Genomic DNA, 21,386 nt, shown 5'->3' on the forward strand with positions numbered 1-21,386 from the left:
ACTCATGGATTGATGTTTCAGCATTGTCTCAATGAAGAGTTCGGAGTTTGATTAGCCTTGTGTTAAATGCACACACCGTTACAAGCCTGCTAGAGTTAGCAGCAGGCGGACGAGCAATATCACCCGTCATAGTACGGATGAAGCCAGAGCTTCATGTGAAGCTAACTGAAGCTTCACATGAAGAAAACCCTGAGTAGATCTAGCTTGCTTTGTAGGATACCCCTCTGGTCTAAGGTTAGCTGGTTCGTAACTTTGCTACTTAGTCACACATTAACATATTATTTCATATATGGACTATCAGATATGAAATTATGTTACATGTTCTCAAATGTTAGAGTAAAAACCTTTCAATAATGAAATCTATTTTTGTCACCTGCAAGCTGATTGAGAACTTTTACAATTCCCTTCCATTCATGATTCCCTTTTTTGTGTGCTGAAGGATCATTGTTACTTTGGTAAGACGAGGGCGAAGAGGATGGCCTCTTCTCCCTCCCCCTAGATCCCTGACCACCAGTGACGATATGCCAACCAAACATTAAACCAAACTCCTTCTGAGTTGCGCAAAAAGTATAATTTCTCATTCATTCGCTTTCTATATAATTTATTAGGCTTGAACATACCGTTTACTCAGAAAGTTTCCAGACCCCTTAACTTTTTCCACATTTTGTTACGTTACAGCCTTATTCTAAAATTGATTAAATAGTTTTTTCCCCTCATCAAGCTATACACAATACATCAATAAGAAAGCAAAAACAGGTTTAGAAATGTTTGCAAAAATTGAAATATTCCATTTACATAACTCAGTACTTAGTACTTTGTTGAAGCACCTTTGGCAGCGTAGGGATGGTGCCTTATTTCCTCCAGACGTGCCGCTTGGTATTCAGGCCAAATAGTTCAATCTTGGTTTCATCAGACAAGAGAATCTTATTTCTCATGGTCTGAGAGTCTTTAGGTGCCTTTTGGCAAACTCCAAGTGGGCTGTCATGTGCCTTTAACTGAGGAGTGGCTTCCGTCTGGCCACTCTACCATAAAGGCCTGATTGGTGGAGTGCCGCAGAGATGGTTGTCCTTCTGAAAGGTTCTCCCATCTCCACAGAGGAACTCCGGAGCTCTGTCAGAGTGACCATCAGTGTTTTGGTCACCTCCCTGACCAAGGCCCTTCTCCCCCGATTGCTCAGTTTGGCTAGGAAAAATCTTGGTGGTTCCAAACTTCTTCCATTTAAGAATGATAGAGGACACTGTGTTCTTGGGGACCTTCAATGCTGCAGACATTTTTTGGTACCCTTCCCCAGATCTGTGCCTCGACACAATCCTGTGTCGGAGCTCTATGGATAATTCCTTCGACATGGCTTGGCTTTTGCTCTGACATGCACAGTCAACTGTGGGACCTTATATAGACAGGTTAGTGCCTTTCCGAAATTACCACAGGTGGACTCCAATCAAGTTGTAGAAACATCAAGGAGGATCAATGGAAACATGATGCACCAGAGCTCAATTTTGAGTCTTATAGCAAAGAGAATGTAAATATATATGTAAATAAGGTATTTCTGTATTTTGCAAACATTTCTAAAAAACAGTTTTTGCTTTGTCATTATGGGGTATTGTGTGTAGATCGATGAGGGAAAAAAATATTTCTATCCATTTTAGAATAAGGCTGTAACATAACAAAATGTGGAAAAAGTCAAGGGGTCTGAATTCTTTCCGAATGCACTGTATTACCCTTTTCGAAACGAAATCACACATTTGCTTACTTCAGTGTCATTCATTCATGATATAGTTTGCACTGAAAGAGGAGCCGTTGCTTAGCAACTCAGACAGAGGCTACAGAGGGTATAGGAACATACAGAGAATGAACTGCCAAATGCGTCATAATAGTCCGGGAGTAAAGCCACACTGGGAGCCAAATTTGAAATGGAATACATTGAATACATGGAGTTGGGTAGAGAAGAAAAAAATCACATTAAAACAACATTTAAATGTATTTTCGGAAGGGATGTGGTCACCATTCATGTAATACATATATACATCAGACATATGTAAATATATACATCAGAAGGTATTGGGGAATTATTTCATAGTTTCTTCACAGATATATTATTTTCCCATTTCAGTCTTATAGCAACCCTATGCTTGGCGTGACTGTTATAGGGAGAGGAGACCATCCGATAAGCATGGAAATATTTTGATATGAGCCTGGAATTACAATTAAAGAGGACCAGTGCTTCTATAGTGAAACAAATCTCATATAAGTTCAGTTTGCGAGCGATGTTAGGCTACATTGTATCGTTGTTTCTTCTTCATAGCGCACTGGTGAGCAACATAATCATTTCACTTCACCGAGACATCCACGAGTTCAAGTTTAGCACTTTATCCACAAATGTTTTAATGATCTGAATATTTTTATTTATTTCACCTTAATTTAATCAGGTAGGCCTGTTGAGAACAAGCTCTCATTTACTACTGCGACCTGGCCAAGCTAAAGCAAAGCAGTGCAACAAAAACAACAACACAGAGTTACACATGGGATAAATAAACATACAGTCAATAACACAATAGAAAATCTGTATACAGTGAGTGCAAATTAAGTAAGGAGGTAAGGCAATAAAAAGGCTATAGTGGCGAAGTAATTACAAATTAGCAATAAACACTGGAGTGATAAATGTGAGGATGAGGATGTGTAGAAAGTAGAAATACTGGTGTGCAAAAGAGCAGAAAAAAACAAAAAACAAATATGGGGATAAGGTAGGTAGTTGGATAGGCTATTTACAGATGGGCTGTGTACCGCTGCAGCGATCAGTAAGCTGCTCTGACTCTTGAAGTTAGTGAGGGAGTTATGTCTCCAACTTATGTTTTTTGCAATTCGTTCCAGTCATTGGCAGCAGAGAACTGGAAGGAAAGGCGGCCAAAGAGGTGTTGACTTTGGGGATGACCATTGAAATATACCTGCTGGAGCACGTGCTACGGGTGGGTGTTGCCATGGTGACCAGTGAGCTGAGATAAGGCGGGGCTTTACCTAGCAAAGACTTATAGATGACCTGGAGCCAGTGAGTTTGGCGACAAATATGTAGCGAGGACCAGCCAACAGCAGCATACAGATCGCAATGATGGGTAGTATATTGGGCTTTGGTGACAAAACGGATGGCACTGTGATAGACTGCATCCAATTTGCTGAGTAGAGTGTTGGAGGCTATTCGGTGGGTATGCTAGTTCTGAACATCACATGCTAATGTAAAAAGCTGGTTTTTGATATAAATATGAACTTGATTGAACAAAACATGCATGTATTGTATAACATAATGTCCTAGGAGTGTCATCTGATGAAGATCATCAAAGGTTAGTGCTGCATTTAGCTGTGGTTTTGGTTTTTGTGACATATGCTTGCTTTGAAAATGGCTGTGTGATTATTTTTGGCAGGGTACTCTCCTGACATAATCTAATGTTTTGCTTTCGCTGTAAAGCCTTTTTGAAATCGGACAACGTGGTTGGATTAACGAGAGTCTTATCTTTCAAATGGTGTAAAATAGTCATATGTTTGAGAAATTGAAGTTATAGCATTTTTGAGGTATTTGTATTTCGCGCCACGCGATTCCACTGGCTGTTGACTAGAGTGGGACGCTAACGTCCCACTGGCCCAGAGAGGTTAACACAGTGTCCAAAGGGCCAGATGTATACAGAATGGTGTCATCTGCGTAGAGGTGGATCAAAGAATCACCTGCAGCAAGAGTGACATCATTGAAATATACATAAAAAAAGAGTCGGCCCAAGAATTGAACCCTGTGGCACCCCGGCCACTGTCCAATCTTTAGGAATCTCAGACGATACGAAAGAGAGGTTGAATAGACTAGTAATAGGGGTTGTGACAATGGCGGCAGAGAGGGTCCAGAATGTCTAGCCCAGCTGATTTGTAGGGATCCTGATTCTTCAGCTCTTTCAGGACGTCAGCTGTCTGGATTTGGGTAAAGGAGAAGCGGGGGGGACTTGGGCCAGTTGCTGCGGGGGGTGCAGAGCTGTTGGCCGGGGTTGGGGTAGCCAGTTGGAAAACATGGCCAGCTGCAAAGAAATGCTTATTGAAATTCTCTATTATCGTGGATTTATCAGTGGTGACAGTGTTTCCTAACCTCAGTGCAGTGGGTAGCTGAGAGGAGGTACTTTTATTCTCCATGAACTTTACAGTGTCCCAAAACTTTTTTGAATTAGTGCAGGACGCAAATTTCTGTTTGAAAAAGCTAGCCTTTGCTTTCCTAACTGACTGTGTATATTGGTTCTTGACTTCCCTGAAAAGTTGCATGTCGCGGGGACTATTCGAAGCTAGTGCAGTGCGCCACAGGATATTTTTGTGCTGGTCAAGGGCAGTCAAGTCTGGAGTGAACCAAGGGCTATATCTGTTCTTAGTTCTAAATATTTTGAAAGGGGCATGCTTATTTAAGATGGTGAGGAAGGCATTTTTGAAGAACAACCAGGCATCCTCTACCGACGGGATGAGTTCAATATCCTTCCAGGATACCCGGGCCAGGTCGATTAGAAAGGCCTGCTCGCAGAAGTGTTTTAGGGAGCGTTTGACAGTGATTAGGGGTGGTCGTTTGACCCCGGACCCATAACGGACGCAGGCATTGAGGAAGTGATCGCTGAGATCCTGGTTGAAAACAGCAGAGGTGTATTTAGAGGGCAAGTTGGTCAGGATATGCTTAACACCCCGGCCGTCCCACAATCTAAGCTAGATGCCCTCAAAGAACCTACCAGGTACAACCCCAAATCCGTAAACATGGGCACCCTCATAGATATCATCCTGACCAACTTGGGTCCGGGGCCAAACGACAAGAGAGGTATTGGCAAGAGAGGTATTGTAGTTGGTGTACTTCGTTTGCTATCTGGGGGAATGGTCCTAGCTCGAGGCTAACTGGTGCTTGCTTCTGGACAAGGGCGTTAGGCACGATAGCCACTCGGTAGCAACTAGCTAGCTGCGATGATCCGGTGTAATGGTCCAGAGCTTGCGGCAGGAATATGTTCAGGGCTGTGCAGACTGGCAGATATTATCCTGGCTAAAGCGGCTGGTGTCTGTGCTAAAAACTGCTAGCAGTGGCTAACAATGACTAAATAGCTAGTGGCTAATTAGCTGGCTAGCATCTGAAAGCTAGCTTCTGATGGAGGTTCCAGTTATAAGGTCTTAAAAAAATTGCAGATCCATACCATGTTGGGTGAGGCGGGTTGCAGGAAGGTATATTTCATTCGAAAATTGAAAAAGAGATTGAAATGTATACAGAAAAACTAGGAAAAAAAACAGGAAAAAAACCCCCCAAAATATATATATTTACACGGCACAAAAACAAACACGTCTTGCTACTACGCCATCTTGGAAAATATGTGATGATAATAATGATGATGATGAAGGGGGTGATTGAATACAATATACAACAGGGGTTGGCAACTAGGTTTGGCCTCTAGCCAATTTTTTCCTGAGCTTGTAGCTAGTCGGCAGGCCAGAACATAATTAGCCTATTAGCAAATAGCCTACTAGCTGCCCAATTTATAGCCCTACACTACACATTTAAAACTTGGTTAGTGGGCTAATCAATTCAATGAAAATCATCTTTATTAATAGGCCTACCTACTCTATTAAAGGATATTGAGCTTATCATATTTCTCGGAGGACACATGACTCCACCTTCGCCTATCCTGAGCCCATTGGGGAGTAGCAGCGATGAGACAAGATCAAATAAATAAATAATAATAACAAATAGCGATCCACACGCGAGTGGTGGCTGCATCAACTAATCTTTTTTGTAATTTATCCAATTATATTCCATTCTCTAATAATATTGTAATTAAGACTTAACCTGTGTGTTTTATACTTTTTATCAAGCTGTTGGTGCTCGCTTCTATTTATGCCAAATCATTTGACCGCTGTAGTTTGAGATTGTTTCATAACGTTATTCCTTTACAATTTTCTGTAGCGAATAGAGAAGACCATAATCCATCACATCCCACATTATGTTAATCAAGTCCTCATGTGTGTCATTCAAATGTGTGTTTGGGTCTGGATTGTGAAGGTGTGAAATGTATCAATGAGAGAAAGAAGCCAATCAATCTTAAGTTTTCTACGGTTTATGAGCTTACGCTCATCATGCCATTAAGGAGAAAATAATACCGGCATTAACTTTTGATTCATTGATTGAATTCAGCTGTATCAATGCATTAGAATCATGACTGTCATATGATGGAAAAGTGAAAACAATTCCGATTCAGATTCATGTTTGTCCTACAAGAGGAAAATCTTCCCACTTCTCATGTAGGCCTAAACAACACATATAGAAAACACAGCAGGAAACAAAACAATAGGACAGATACCTTTCCTTTCCTACCCTCCCATCCCTGCCCATATGGGGAGTTGTTCATAATAAGTGACTGCCCGTAGGATGAAACTCCTCCAAAAGCGTGCAGTGTGCGCCATTTAATTGTCCGATTTCTCTGACCTGATGGGAGATCAAAGCAGTGGTGGAGTGGGTGGTCTGGGCTGGGGATGATGTGGCGGGCTTTGCACTGTATAGCGTGTTCGTTCAGTAGGTGAGGGGGATCCAATCAGATTATATGCTGTAAAAAAATGTCAAAGCAGGCCTATAGGCTACACCAGTGATCTGTAGTAGCCCACACACTATTTTAATGCAAACCTTCAGAACCTGCTCCCAAACAGCAGAGATGTAAGATTTTTATTTTTCGCTGTAGAAGCACTGGTCGTCTTAAATTGTAATTCCAAGTATCAAAAATATTTAGGGTCATATGACGGTCTGCTCTGCCATTTCTCCCCTTCACACCAGGGCTGCCAAAAATATAGGGTTGCTATAAGACAAATGAGAAAATAATGGGTCTGTGAAAAAAGTATAAAATAGCTCCCCACTACCAATGAAATGTTTATATTTATTGTATTCCTTGAACGTTGACCACAGCCCTTCTGAAAATACATTTAAATCATGTTTTAATTCGATTTTTTCCAACCTGCTCCATGTATTCAATTTCAAATTTGGCTCCCAGTGCAGCTTTACTTCCGGGCTATGACGACGCATCTGGCAGTTCCTTCTCCGTATGTTCCTAGCAGAGGTTGAGTCTTCTAGTAGTTAGCCTCGGTTAGCCTCAGGTATTCGGTGGTGTCTGTTATTTTGCTACACTCATAGTGTGTGGGAGGGATACAACACAGCCCTTTGGTAGGCTAGGAGGAGCTTTCGCAATATTTCATAGACCCTTTAAATTATTTTGAAGCAGCATTAAGAAGTGTCTACAGGTAAGCCTATGGGCTGATTTTGGACTGGACAATAGAATTTGCAGGTTGTTCACAGAGAGGGGAGGGAGGGAGGTCGGGAAAGGATGTACAGTACATGAGGTGGAAGGGGCACTCACCTTGTTGCCTGTCCCGGCACAGCAGATGCCAAGGGCCATTGCGGCCCCGCAGCGCACATGGGGGTTGTAGCTCTCTGACAGGAGGGACACCACACTAGGGCACTGCTCTGGGGTCCTGCAGACACACAAAGAGAGAGAAAGACTAGGTCTAACACCTCTCAAAGTCTTTATGCATTTTATCTGGGTGTGCTGTATGGGAAAGGGAAAACATTGTGATTAACCATTTTTGCTAGATTGAAATCTTTGGCTTGAATTATAATGGCATGAGTCTAGCGCAGAATGGAGAAAAAAATGATCTCTGCTAAGTATAAATTGTTATTTCTTTGCTGACTTAAGTGAAGACTGAGCAAAGTCAATTAAGACGTACAGCAGGGGCGACGCCAGCCTCTTAACTCGTTCACTATGTCAAAATCCCTTTTAGTCTTACAAAAAGAACAAGCACACTGAAACATTTTAACATCCACCCAAAAGTCAAAGTTAATAAAATTATGTTTTTTATTAAATAATAATAAAGAACACCATCATTTAGGTGATTGGATTTTTGTAGAAAACTGTGCCCCATGCCAACTTAGTGTATTTTGGCAGAATATTACTTCAAGTCTAACACCACCAGGGTAATGAAGTGAATATTCTGGCTAACCCATCTTGTGTTTCACATGTAACTGCCAGGGCTTCTTCCCCATCACATTTTCCTGGCTTCCACGGGCCCAACCGTCTCACTATGAGAAGCCTCCTCACATGTTCATTTTGAACCAAGACTCAAATACCTTTTACAAACTCTCCCAAGTCCAGGCAGCTGTGTCAAGATGGTTTCTTTAAACAATTTACACAAGGTGATTATGGTCGACCCCCTCCCATCCTAACCCGCTGCCTTCCCTGTTCAGGTTGGGACATTAGAACCCTTACAGGAGTATGGGGTGAGAATATAGAGGTAAGAGCAGTGTGGGGTGTACGGGTGGAGACCAGGGGGATGTAGATTTGGGAGCCTAACCTCTCGTAACTGCATCTTTACTTAGCACTTAATGTGCCATTAGGGTAAGGGCCATTTGCAATTAGGCGCTTGAGATGTGAAGTGAATTTAATGGGCTCTGCTCTAAGAGGAATGAAGCGGGACCGGATAAAGAAGGAAAATATGGGCTACTCGACTCTTGCTGGGACAAGACAGGTAGGTCTTAGAGGACACACATGGCCGACGATCTGCCAAAAACAGTCAGTGGCCAACCATCACATGCGAGCAGTCTCCAACTTTCCCAATTCTTCTAAAGTTGCGGATGGCTTTCAACCTTGAACCACTCATAACTTGAGGGAAAATTAAAGTGAAACTTAAAAAATACAAATGTGCTATCGATTGTAGCCTGTACTGTGTGTTCCAGTGTATCTTTTAGTGAACATTGCTGCCAATTCCTGACAATTCCTGACAGCCAAACCTGTCAGCTAAATGAAATGTTTAATGAATCATATTTGGTCACAAAAAAAGGGAGTGCAATAAATTACAACTGGTATGGAATAATACTGCCTGAGAAAGAGACGGATTTCCTCTGAAGTAATGACATAACTGTACAAGTCACTCAAATCAGTATAATGTGTGCTATATTACCAGTGTTGGAAATGTATTACGGTATAGCCTGTTGTAATGTCTTGAATTAGGGAGTCTCTCAGGCACAGACATGGTTGAAACCATACAGGAGCAAACAATTGACAATGGAATGAGGTAAGCACATCATATTGATCGTGTTATACAGCCTGCTATGCTGTGAAAGGCGGTTGATAAGACCAACATTGCCTCGGCATGAACAGTGATACCAATCAGATTACCATGTGCCTTCAGATTTCCCAGAAAGGTTTGGTTCCCTGTAATGATAATTGGGAGTCTATTAATCGTCAGGTATTAAATCGTCATTCACTCAAACGCTAGGCGGTAAACCAATCCTCTATAAAACAGACTCCTCAGCTTTCTCCAAAAAAAACAGGCATCATCGTCGATGACTCCCATGCCACTAACTCACAAAAACTTCACATTTGCCACTCTCTCCCAGAAATGTGACGCTTTGCTGCAATTGAAGAGGTCCTTTGCTTCTCAGAGAAAACAAAACCTTATTGGTTTGATGGAGTGAAGAGGTCAGGAGGAATAAAGATGGATCCCTGTTGCCGTACACTGAATACAATGTACACATTCATACGGTTGCGCTCCCACTCAGAACATATTTTAGCCTGATTAGACTTTTAAACCGAAATCAACATAGGAGTAGCTCACGAAAACCGTCAGAATCCGTTGATGTTTGTGAGTTGCGCCGTCTTGATTTTACACACAATTAAAAAACTAGCATCTAACCAACCCTAACACAAACAAGCAGGAAAAAATAGAGTGATTTGACTTCAGCTTTTATCGGAGTAGAATCGGCTCGCTGTAATCAAACGCTAAATGAAGCACCTTAGGGTACTCGGAAAGGGTCTGAAACACTGTTTCAGTGTCAATGATAAAGCCCAGAAGGTTCTATGCACATAAATCGATAAACCTCCCAGGGTCATTCATTCAGTCTTCTCCATTAATGCAGTGGTGAATTCCAGCGGCCTAATGTCAACTGGCCTGATTGGATTTAGCATCTCATCTCAACTGGCCAACCAGGGCTTTCATTGATCACAAATGGCAAATCTCTAGAAGATCTGGATTGCCTTTCAATTTCGCCAACAGGGATATGAGATGCTATTCTGGTACATATATGACTACCACTAATCTATTCTTGGATCAACCGCAACTTGTAGAGAGTAGAGCGAAACCTGTGAAGCCAAACACAGGCTTTGTGGATAGGGTCGTCAGGTAGCCTATAAAGTCTATTGTATGGCAAAACAAAACATTCCTGCCAGTGCCAAAATTGTCAATGCCACAATTCTCATCCATCAAGCTAATGTTTACAAAATATGAATGAGGGTGTGGTAGAATAACAACTTGCCAATGATCCAATGCTTTCTCTATGTAAGGTTTACGACCATTGTGTGGCAATGCAATGGCTTGAGGTTGAATGTGCCATTCGCTTTGCTACTGCAGATAAATAACTAACATTTAGAACCATTCATAAACAGAGTTAAACAGAATGCTCCAGGAGTTAGCAGTACATTCTGACCGTGAGTGTAAGATATGTCTCTGTGTGCGCGCACACTAGGGTTCAGCGAAATTTACGATAGTATCGGATATCGAAGATGATTGACAGCCATCATCGATGGTGACAACATTGTGATGTGACAGACGATGCACTGTATAACCTATTTCAACTTGACTAGCACCACGCAGTAGAGATGACCTGGTAGCTCAAAGCAGGGCCATGCAAAGTGGCCTATTCCTTTGCAGCCTGCATATGTTTCAAACAATTTACAAAACGCAAGAGAACAATGTAGACAAAGCTAGGATTATCACCAAAGCAGTGCAAATTGTCCAGTCAGAAAATGTATTTTTTCTCTCAATGTCGGATGATCTGGTCCATATAACCAAACACCATATAGCTGACACTCTATAAAAGGCCCATTCTGTATTTTCTGTCTATTTGATATGAATGGCAATTTTTATGCATGCTGGCTTTCTCCCACCATGCTACTTCATTTTTTTTAATTTTTTTATTTCACCTTTATTTAACCAGGTAGGCAAGTTGAGAACAAGTTCTCATTTACAATTGCGACCTGGCCAAGATAAAGCAAAGCAGTTCGACAACATACAAAAACACAGAGTTACACATGGAGTAAAACAACATACAATCAATGATGCAGTAGAAAAAAATAAGACTATATACAATGTGAGCAAATGATGTGAGATAATGGAGGTAAAGGCAAAAAAATGCCATGGTGGCAGAGTAAATAAAGTATGGCAAGAAAAACACTGGAATGGTAGATTTGTAGTTTGAAGAAAGTTAAAAGTTAAAATATAAATAATATGGTGCAAAGGAGCAAAATAAATAAAATAAATAAATACAGTAGGGGAAAAGGTAGTAGTTTGGGCTCAATTAAAGATGGGCTATGTACAGGTGCAGAGATCTGTGAGCTGCTCTGACAGCTGGTGCTTAAAGCTAGTGAGGGAGATGTGTTTCCAGTTTTAGAGATTTTTGTAGTTCGTTCCAGTCATTGGCAGCTGAGAACTGGAAGGAGAGACGACCAAAGGAGGAGTTGGCTTTAGGGGTGACCAGAGAGATATACCTGCTGGAGCGCGTGCTACAGGTGGGTGCTGCTATGGTGACCAGTGAGCGGAGATAAGGGGGGACTTTACCTAGCAGGGTCTTGTAGATGACCTGGAGCCAATGTGTTTGGCGACGATTATGAAGTGAAGGCCAGCCAACGAGAGCATACAGGTCGCAGTGGTGGGTTGTATATGGGGCTTTGGTGACAAAACGGATGGCACTGTGATAGACTGCATCCAGCTTGTTGAGTAGGGTATTGGAGGCTATTTTGTAAATGACATCGCCGAAGTCAAGGATTGGTAGGATGGTCAGTTTTACGAGGGTATGTTTGGCAGCATGAGTGAAGGATGCTTTGTTGCGAAATAGGAAGCCAATTCTAGATTTCACTTTGGATTGGAGATGATTGATGTGAGTCTGGAAGGAGAGTTTACAGTCTAACCAGACACCTAGGTATTTGTAGTTGTCCACAAATTCTAAGTTAGAACCGTCCAGAGAAGTTATGCTGGATGGGCGGGCAGGTGCAGGCAGCGATCGGTTGAAGAGCATGCATTTAGTTTTACTTGTGTTTAGGAGCAGTTGGAGACCACGGAAGGAGAGTTGAATGGCATTGAAGCTTGTCTGGAGGGTTGTTAACACAGTGTCCAAAGAAGGGCCAGAAGTATACAGAATGGTGTCGTCTGCGTAGAGGTGGATCAGAGATTCACCAGCAGCAAGAGCGACATCATTTATGTATACAGAGAAAAGAGTTGGCCCAAGAATTGAACCCTGTGGTACCCCCATAGAGACTGCCAGAGGTCCAGACAGTAGGCCCTCCGATTTGACACACTGAACTCTGTCAGAGAAGTAGTTGGTGAACCAGGCGACGCAATCGTTTGAGAAACCAAGGCTACTAAGTCTGCCGATGAGGATGTGGTGATTAACAGAGTCAAAAGCTTTGGCCAGGTCAATGAATACGGCAGCACAGTAATGTTTCTTATCGATGGCGGTTACGATGTCGTTTAGGACCTTGAGCGTGGCTGAGGTGCACCCATGACCAGCTCTGAAACCAGATTGCATAGCGGAGAGGGTGCGGTGGGATTCAAAATAGTCGGTAATCTGTTTGTTGACTTGGCTTTCGAAGACCTTAGAAAGGCAGGGTAGGATGGATATAGGTCTGTAGCAATTTGGGTCAAGAGTGTCACCTCCTTTGAAGAGGGGGATGACAGCAGCTGCTTTCCAATCTATGGGAATCTCAGACGACACGAAAGAGAGGTTGAACAGGCTAGTAATAGGGATTGCAATAATTTCGGCAGATAATTTTAGAAAGAAAGGGTCCAGATTGTCAAGCCCAGCTGATTTGTAGGGGTCCAGATTTTGCAGCTCTTTCAGAACATCAGCTGAATGGATTTGGGAGAAGGAGAAATGGGGGAGGCTTGGGCGAGTAGCTGTGGGGGATGCAGTGCTGTTGAATGCAGTAGGGGTAGTTAGGTGGAAAGCATGATTAAACAATAATTTTAGCCAACGGAGTTCTACGGTCTCTCAGAAGGTTTTAGGTTGTTCCTGAATAACTTAAAAACATGATAGGGCTAAGGTAATAATGAGAGAGGTAGAACAAAAAAATAGCAAGATAGATTTTTTTTACGATTAGTTTGAACAAATCTTACAGTTGAGCAAAGCTTAGTCTATTACAAAATAAATGTATGCATCCCCCCTACTTGCTGTTGAAGAACATACAAAACCGACTAATTAAAATAGCTTATCAAAAGCAATAAAGGGATACTTCGGGATTTTGGCAATGAAGCCCAATGAAGCCCAATGATCTCATGGATACCATTTTTATGTCTCTGTGTGCAGTTTGAAGGAAGTCGCGTAATGACCGCAGGACATTAAGGCTTGTCCGGGCCAAGTAAAAAATAAATAAATTGCTGGACAACTAGAATATAGAAGAAAAAAATATATACAAAATTGCACATAAATATCAAAGATTTACTCCAGTCAGAATTGGATAAGGCAGCGCACAGCGTGGCAGTGCATGGTTGACATTGAGTAAATTGCCCATATTCCTATAGCTTATTTCAATAAACATATTACATTTACACAAAGCAGAAGACAAAGTAAACAAAGTAGCGAAGAGTCTCAACAAAGCAGCGCAAAATATCCAGTCAGGAAATAAGTTGTTTTCTTTCTCTCTCTCTCAAATGATCTGGGCCAATAGCCAAAGTCAATTTTCTCTCCATTTGATATGATGACTGGCCTATTACACTACTCTTTCAATTGAAATCAGAGATGCAAACTGGTGCGGGCCCAAAAAGGTGACACTTTTTTTTTTTTGCACTGAAACATGCAAAAAAATCCCTGCTAGGGGGAAATGCAGGTTTTAACTAATTAAACAACAAAGAATATGATCTACATGATCAGTCTCTGTGTGTAAAATAAGTAGTTTGTGTGAACCTAACTCGCAGCTAAAAAAAAATGTAAAGAAAGCAATCCAATGTTATTTTCGCCTAGACATTACTAAATGACACTCAAGTCTTGAGAAAAAAAAACAATACACTAATATTGCAGTTAGCCATGACAGCCTTTATAATAGAACGCTTGTGACCACACACACATATATCTAAATATTGCACTTGGGGGAAAAACATCTTAAGTAGAAATATAATGAAACAAATAGGCATTCCATTTTGCTATATTATAGTGGCCACTATAGTAGACGTCGATGAAGTGCACAAGGCTACATGTGTGCAAAAATAACATTCACTGAGTAAAACATTTAATAATTCCCCCTCACTCACACAAGTGTTACTGTCAAATTCAACACAACAAAAGCAATATCTTTGGGCTACACTGCACATTATTACATTGTACACTTTCTGCCTGATGTGGACATATGTTCTACAATGTGCCAGCAGAGCATGCATGATACCCTTTGTTGGCATAATTGATTTATTTTAGGCAGAGAGTACACCTGGGATACCCCTCTTTATCCAATGTATTGAGAAAGAGGGAAAGTGTGTGGTGTTCCTTTCACCTCTATAGTGGCATCCAGTTTAAGCCAGGCCCAGGCCCAGCTCCACTTAACTGTTTAACAAGCAATGCCTCATTTTCACCTAATTCTCTCATTCTGAAAAAATAACCAAATACTTTTAGGCTGGACAATAGAACGAGTCAAAATTCACCCAAGGCTGGAGATGGCAAAATAACGTTGGCTAAACTGGAACACTAGCCCGAGCCCAAAGCAAATTTATGGAATCAAAGATTCGCAGAGCCTGTTTTGACTGGAGCGACGCTTCGAATTCCATTTCGACTAAATGGCACAAAAAAATGTATCCCTTTTCATATTACCACTACAATCTGTTCTTACGACGAAACAGAAAAATAACAACTCCTGTAGAAAGTAAACATCCGCACCTCAATGGTGCCAAGTGTGATTACTTCTGCATAACGAGGAAGTGGGAATAAAATGCCAACTTCTGACTAGCGTTTGATGACAACGAGATACACTGCCCAGCCTTACATAATTAGAAAAGAGGAGATTATCATGATTACCCCTTCTCAAAAAACCTACACTCGATCCCTCCGATGTCAACAACTACAGACCAGTATCCCTTCTTTCTTTTCTCTCCAAAACTCTTGAGCGTGCCGTCCTTGGCCAGCTCTCTTGCCATCTCTCTCAGATTGACCTTCTTGATCCAAATCAGTCAGGTTTCAAGACTGGTCATTCAACTGAGACTGCTCTTCCGCAGTGCTAAAGCTAACTCTCTCTCCTCTGCTCTCATCCTTCTAGACCTATCTGCTGCCTTTGATACTGTGAACCATCAGATCCTCCTCTCCACCCTCTCCGAGTTGGGCATCTCCCACAGGTCGCTCCTACCAGGTGGCGTGGCGAGAATCCGTCTCCGCACCACGTGCTCTCACCACTGGTGTCCCCCAGGGCTTAGTTCTAGGCCCTCTCCTATTCTCACTATACACCAAGTCACTTGGCTCTGTCATTTCCTCACATGGTCTCTCCTATCATTGCTACGCAGACGGCACACAATTCATCTTCTCCTTTCCCCCTTCTGATAACCAGGTGGCGAATCGCATCTCTGCATGTCTGGCAGACATATCAGTGTGGATGACGGATCACCACCTCAAGCTGAACCTCGGCAAGACAGAGCTGCTCTTCCTCCCGGGGAAGGACTGCCCGTTCCATGATCTCGCCATCACGGTTGACAACTCCATTGTGTCCTCCTCCCAGAGTGCCAAGAGCCTTGGCGTGACCCTGGACAACACCCTGTCGTTCTCCGCTAACATCAAGGCAATGACCCGATCCTGTAGGTACATGCTCTACAACATTTGCAGAGTACGTCCCTGCCTCACACAGGAAGCGGCGCAGGTCCTAATCCAGACACTTGTCATCTCCCGTCTGGATTACTGCAACTCGCTGTTGGCGGGGCTCCCTGCCTGTGCTATTAAACCCCTACAACTCATCCAGAACGCCGCAGCCCGTCTGGTGTTCAACCTTCCCAAGTTCTCTCACGTCACCCCGCTCCTCCGCACACTCCACTGGCTTCCAGTTGAAGCTCGCATCTGCTACAAGACCATGGTGCTTGCCTACGGAGCTGTGAGGGGAACGGCACCTCCATACCTTCAGGCTCTGATCAGTCCCTACACCCAAAGAAGGGCACTGCGTTCATCCACCTCTGGCCTGCTCGCCTCCCTACCTCTGCGGAAGCACAGTTCCCGCTCAGCCCAGTCATAACTGTTCGCTGCTCTGGCGAGGTGGAACAAGCTCCCTCACGACGCTAGGACAGCGGAGTCAATCACCACCTTCCGGAGACACCTGAAACCCCACCTCTTTAAGGAATACCTGGGATAGGATTAAGTAATCCTTCTAACCCCCCCCCCCAAAAAAAAAAATATAGACGTACTATTGTAAAGTGGTTGTTCCACTGGATATCATAAGATGAATGCACCAATTTGTAAGTCGCTCTGGATAAGAGCGTCTGCTAAATGACGTAAATGTAAATGTAATGTAAAATGGTGTCCGACTTGAAAAACAGCTAAATATACACATCGCAAGATATTTCGGGAAATACACTAGCATGCCTCTCCATAGGAAAACAATGGGGGGAGCTCAGCGTTCCCAGGGCAAAGGTATTTCGGGGCTAGCGTTTGATGACAACAGAATACACTGCCCAGCCTTACATAATTAGAAAGAGGATATTGTCATGTTTAAAATGGTATCCAATTATTTGGCGAAATAGACAGACATACCTATATTTCCCTATAGTAAACAATGGGACGACCTCAGAGTTCCATGAGTACATTTTTGTTGTTTACATTTTAATTAGAAACAACGTGGACCGAGCTCAATTGTCAACCATAGCAAAGCAGGCATTGTGACGTAGAACAATAAGCTGGGAATAGAACGTTTGGAAGGTGAGTTGGTGCCACGGTGCTCAATAGAGCTAATAGGAGCTGGCAGGGTGAAAAATGCCCTAAAATAAGGACTGTTTTTTCGTGATTACTTCAAAACTATGGCAGGCAGCTGGGACATATAGTAATATTATGAAACTGGGCTCCACGGTGGATGCAATTAACTAGTTTTTAAATCAGAAAAAAACATTCTTAAAAATGTCATGTGTCTAGCCTAATACTGTAGAGGGAAAAGATGAGTTCACAGATAGCTCGTTAACTAGTTAACATTTCACACAGATTGCCATGGTCCAGTAAGCAACTAACGCGTTATAACTTGAGGAAAGGCATGGAGTCATATAATGTTACCAGTTAATACTATAGCGAATTGGTTAGGTTACTAAAGTTAGCTCATCTAATGTTGTAACGTTAGCTAGCTAACGTTAGCTGTCTGACTTTATTAGCCAGCTAATTTTCACACCATCAACTCAATTATTTGATCAGTTAAATTGGCTAATGTTGCTCAACATTTCTCTGTCTAGCAAACGGATCATTCGATCCAGCTAGCAAGATACTTAACAATGCTAACAATACTTGTTCCACCACACTTTCTCCCTCACCTCAAACGTTCAAAATGCCAGTTGTTTTTCGGTTACAGCTCATGGAGTACGCTTCATCACCTTCTCACCCCCGTCTCAGTGACCAGGCTTCTCACCTACCTCTTAGTTATCGTTTAGGGGACGCGCTGCTGTAAGTTAACTGGTAAACTGCCTTTCAACTCTCCTGCTGTCTTTCCAGAGCGCGTGCTGATGCTGTAACTAGCCAATCTCTTCTCTCTTCAGTCGCATGCTGCATTCTGTTATGTGAATGATTTGGCTGAGCCTTGGATACAGCCAGTATTACTCCAAACGCACATCACTCGTTCGCATACAGCTATTTCATGATCAAACAGAGTTCAGAAAGTTGTTTTTGAATAACCCCAAATCAAATGAGAGAGGAAACAATAGCAAGATATAAAAATGAGAAATTTGAACAAACCTTAGATTTGAGCATTGCATTTTAAGGCAGAAATTATGCATGCGAGGCCAAAAGAAAATCTCTCCTTGCCGTTGCGAAACAAACGACCAAAATTAGAAATTGAAGTAATTTTTCCCCAAAAATTATTCTAATGGAAGCTTAGGCTATAGCTGAGGAAAATATATGAAAGAAATGATATTTCCTTATTATTCTAGCAATATGCAACCTACCTACAAAGCATATAAACTCAGCAAAAAAAGAAGTCCCTTTGTCAGGACCCTGTCAAAGATAATTCGTAAAAATCCAAATAACTTCACAGATCATCATTGTAAAGGGTTTAAACACTGTTTCCCATGCTTGTTCAATGAACCATAAACAATTAATGAACATGCACGATACGCAATTAAGGTCACAGTTATGAAAACGTAGGACACTAAAGAGGCCTTTCTACTGACTCTGAAAAACACCAAAAGAAAGATGCCCAGGGTCCCTGCTCATCTGCATGAACGTGCCTTAGGCATGGTGCAAGGAGGCATGAGGACTGAAGATGTGGCCAGGGCAATAATTTGCAATGTCCGTACTGTGAGACGCCTAAGACAGAGCTACAGGGAGACAGGACGGACAGCTGATCATCTTCACAGTGGCAGACCACGTGCTCTTCACTGACAAGTCGCGGTTTTGTCTCACCAGGGGTGATGGTCGGATTTGCGTTTATTGTCGAAGGAATGAGCGTTACACCGAGGCTTGTACTCTGGAGCGGGATCGATTTGTAGGTGGAGGGTCCGTCATGGTCTGCGGCGGTGTGTCACAGCATCATCGGACTGAGCTTGTACAAGGCAGGTGCCTTGGTGGAAGAGTGGGCTAGGCTAACATCTCACAGCAAGAACTGGCAAACCTGGTGCAGTCCATGAGGAAGAGATGCACTGCAGTACTTAATGCAGCTGGTGGCCACACCAGATACTGACTGTTACTTTTGATTTTGACCCCCCCCCCTTTGTTCAGGGACACATTATTCCATTTCTGTCTTGTTCAGAACATGTCTCAGTTGTTTAATCTTATGTTCATACAAATATTTACACATGTTAAGTTTGCTGAAAATAAACGCAGTTGACAGTGAGAGACGTTTCTTTTTTTGCTGAGTTTAGTAGCCTAGGCCTAAAGACAGAGCAGGATGAGGCAAAAATGCAAATCAGTTTATAATGATAAAAAAATGCAAATAATTATAATTATCCAGTTTTGAGGACTGCACAATTGCTCTGCAGCCCATGATGATTTACAACCCATCACAAGAAGCACAGCCAGCGAGCCTCGCTGACTATAACTTGCTCCATCTGCGCGCTTCATCCCACGACACAAATATAACCAGATAGAAAATGTGTAGTAGCCTAGGCCTTTGTACCACAGCTCCACCAGAGTGGAATAGGCTATTCATATATTTTGTCACAAGCTATGTTTCCATCCAATTGGCGACAGATTTTGATGGAAATATTCTAAAATCTACACCAACAATGTGTTTCCATCAAATTGACTTGTTGCAGATAAAAGGCTACGTACGCGCTGTTGGTTACAGCGCACGTATAGCCTACGTGATGAGATGCTGTTGGCTATAGCGCACGTATAGCCTACATGATGAGATTATGAACAAAAGAGAGAATTTTTCATAGTCAAACGGCAGCCAAGCATCAATTAGAATGTCACCAGAATAAGACCCTCGATATTTACTGGAAATGAACATCAAGCGCATCACCTTGCACTTTCATCACCCTGTGAAGTTCATCCTAATTTATTTAATCTGTAACCGAACAGAAAACATGCTTTCCCAATCAGTGGTAGTGGGTGGCTCACATGGCATCGCATGACTTCAAGTTTACTTCGATATGATGGTTATTATATCAATACTTGAGCATGAAAGCATTTCCACCAACATTTTTCACATAATTAATTTTAGACACAAAAAGATCCTACCGTGTGTAGCATATTTTGTTTTGAGGAACATTTGGAAATTTTACTGAAAAATGTTCTGTTTCCATCAGAACTGTCATTTCATTTTTTTTATCCGACATGTACTTTACTATCATAAAAAGGTTGGATGAAAACCTGGATAGTGTCATGGTTACTCTCCTCCCTCGCCCGTCTATGAGAGTTTGAGCTAGCAGTCTTTTTTGGGGGGGGAGGAGATCTTTCAGATCCCTCCTATGTAATTCACAATTTTTTTGTCACCATTTTGAGCGATGGTGTTAAAGTATTATTTTTGGGGTGGCGACTTCAGCTTTCAGACAAGTAAAGAATCTGTCCTACTTGTCCAAAGTGGCAAAAAAGGTTCATGTCAAGCCCTATCAGAGCCATGGTCTTGTGCCTTGCACACAAACAACATAAATAGGCTTAACAAAAATCCATTACTAATATATTTTTTTCTTTTTTCTGACCCGTCTCATCCATCTTTGAAGAGAATGCGGCCATCTTTGAAGAGAATGGGGTCATATCAACATTTCGGGTCATTCTAGAAGAATTCATCCACTTGCACCAGGTCAGAGGCTTTAATATCATTATAGAATAATTGTACAGGCGACACGCTAGCAGATACCCATAAACTTCCAATCATTGCGATAATGCTAATTAGCATTGGCTCACAAAACTACCTCCTACTTCCTTCATACTGGACACAGAGACTTAAAAATGGTATCCACGAGTTCATCGGACTCTGGGGAAGTAGATAAATGGCCTCATTGCCAAAATCCCAAAGTATCCCTTTAAGACAATATTTCCCAAATAGGCTTATTTGATAAGTGTTTGTCCTAAAGTTGCAGCTTTCAAATGGGAACAATTGTGAAAGTCAGAGTCTATAGGTGATTCTCTATCACAGCTTTATTTTGAATGACATCGCACCAACCCTAGTGCACACCTCATGTTTCATTTCACCAGACATCCAGATGGTGTCTGACGCTTAGAGAACAGGAAAGACAAAAAAGCACAGTAGCGCCAGATCAATCCATCCTGTCCCTTCCACTCTCAGCCTCCAGAGATGGCCAGTGAAGTGGCACACATAGTAGGTGAAAGAAGCAGGGAAACACAAAGGTTAATGAAACCAGTACCAGTTCATTTTTGCAATGCCAAAAAACAGATTTGATTCACTTTGTCAATTCATATGATTAAAATGTGCCATGAAAAGCACCTGTGTAGTGTTTCTTTCCACAAACAGACATAAGAAACTTTTGCAGCTCTTCTCTTTGTGACTGCAGACTTAATCAAGAGTTGAAAGGGCTGAAAATCTAAGTGAAAACATGTCCATTGTTATTCTGTATAGCTAGAAGATATCTAAAGAATTGGGCATGTCATTGTCTGAATATCTAAGTAAGCTGAAACTTCAAATTGCATTTATTTCAAGATTGTTTTCTAGTAGCATCCTCAACGTTGGCCTAGCAAAGTGGAGAACATATGT

General features: G+C 42.1%; 1 protein-coding gene across 1 annotated transcript in view; it reads right to left on the reverse strand.

Annotated features, from left to right (window-relative positions):
* LOC115157960 (26S proteasome non-ATPase regulatory subunit 1) overlaps positions 1 to 21,386 on the reverse strand; it is a 123,511-nt gene that overhangs the window by 47,956 nt on the left and 54,169 nt on the right. The window contains exon 17 of the mRNA XM_029706336.1: positions 7,389 to 7,503. Within this exon, the coding sequence (XP_029562196.1) occupies positions 7,389 to 7,503 (115 nt within the window). The remainder of the gene's footprint in view (positions 1 to 7,388; positions 7,504 to 21,386) is intronic.

The sequence above is a fragment of the Salmo trutta genome, chromosome 22 (assembly GCF_901001165.1).
Source record: "Salmo trutta chromosome 22, fSalTru1.1, whole genome shotgun sequence".
Lineage (NCBI taxonomy): Eukaryota > Metazoa > Chordata > Actinopteri > Salmoniformes > Salmonidae > Salmo > Salmo trutta.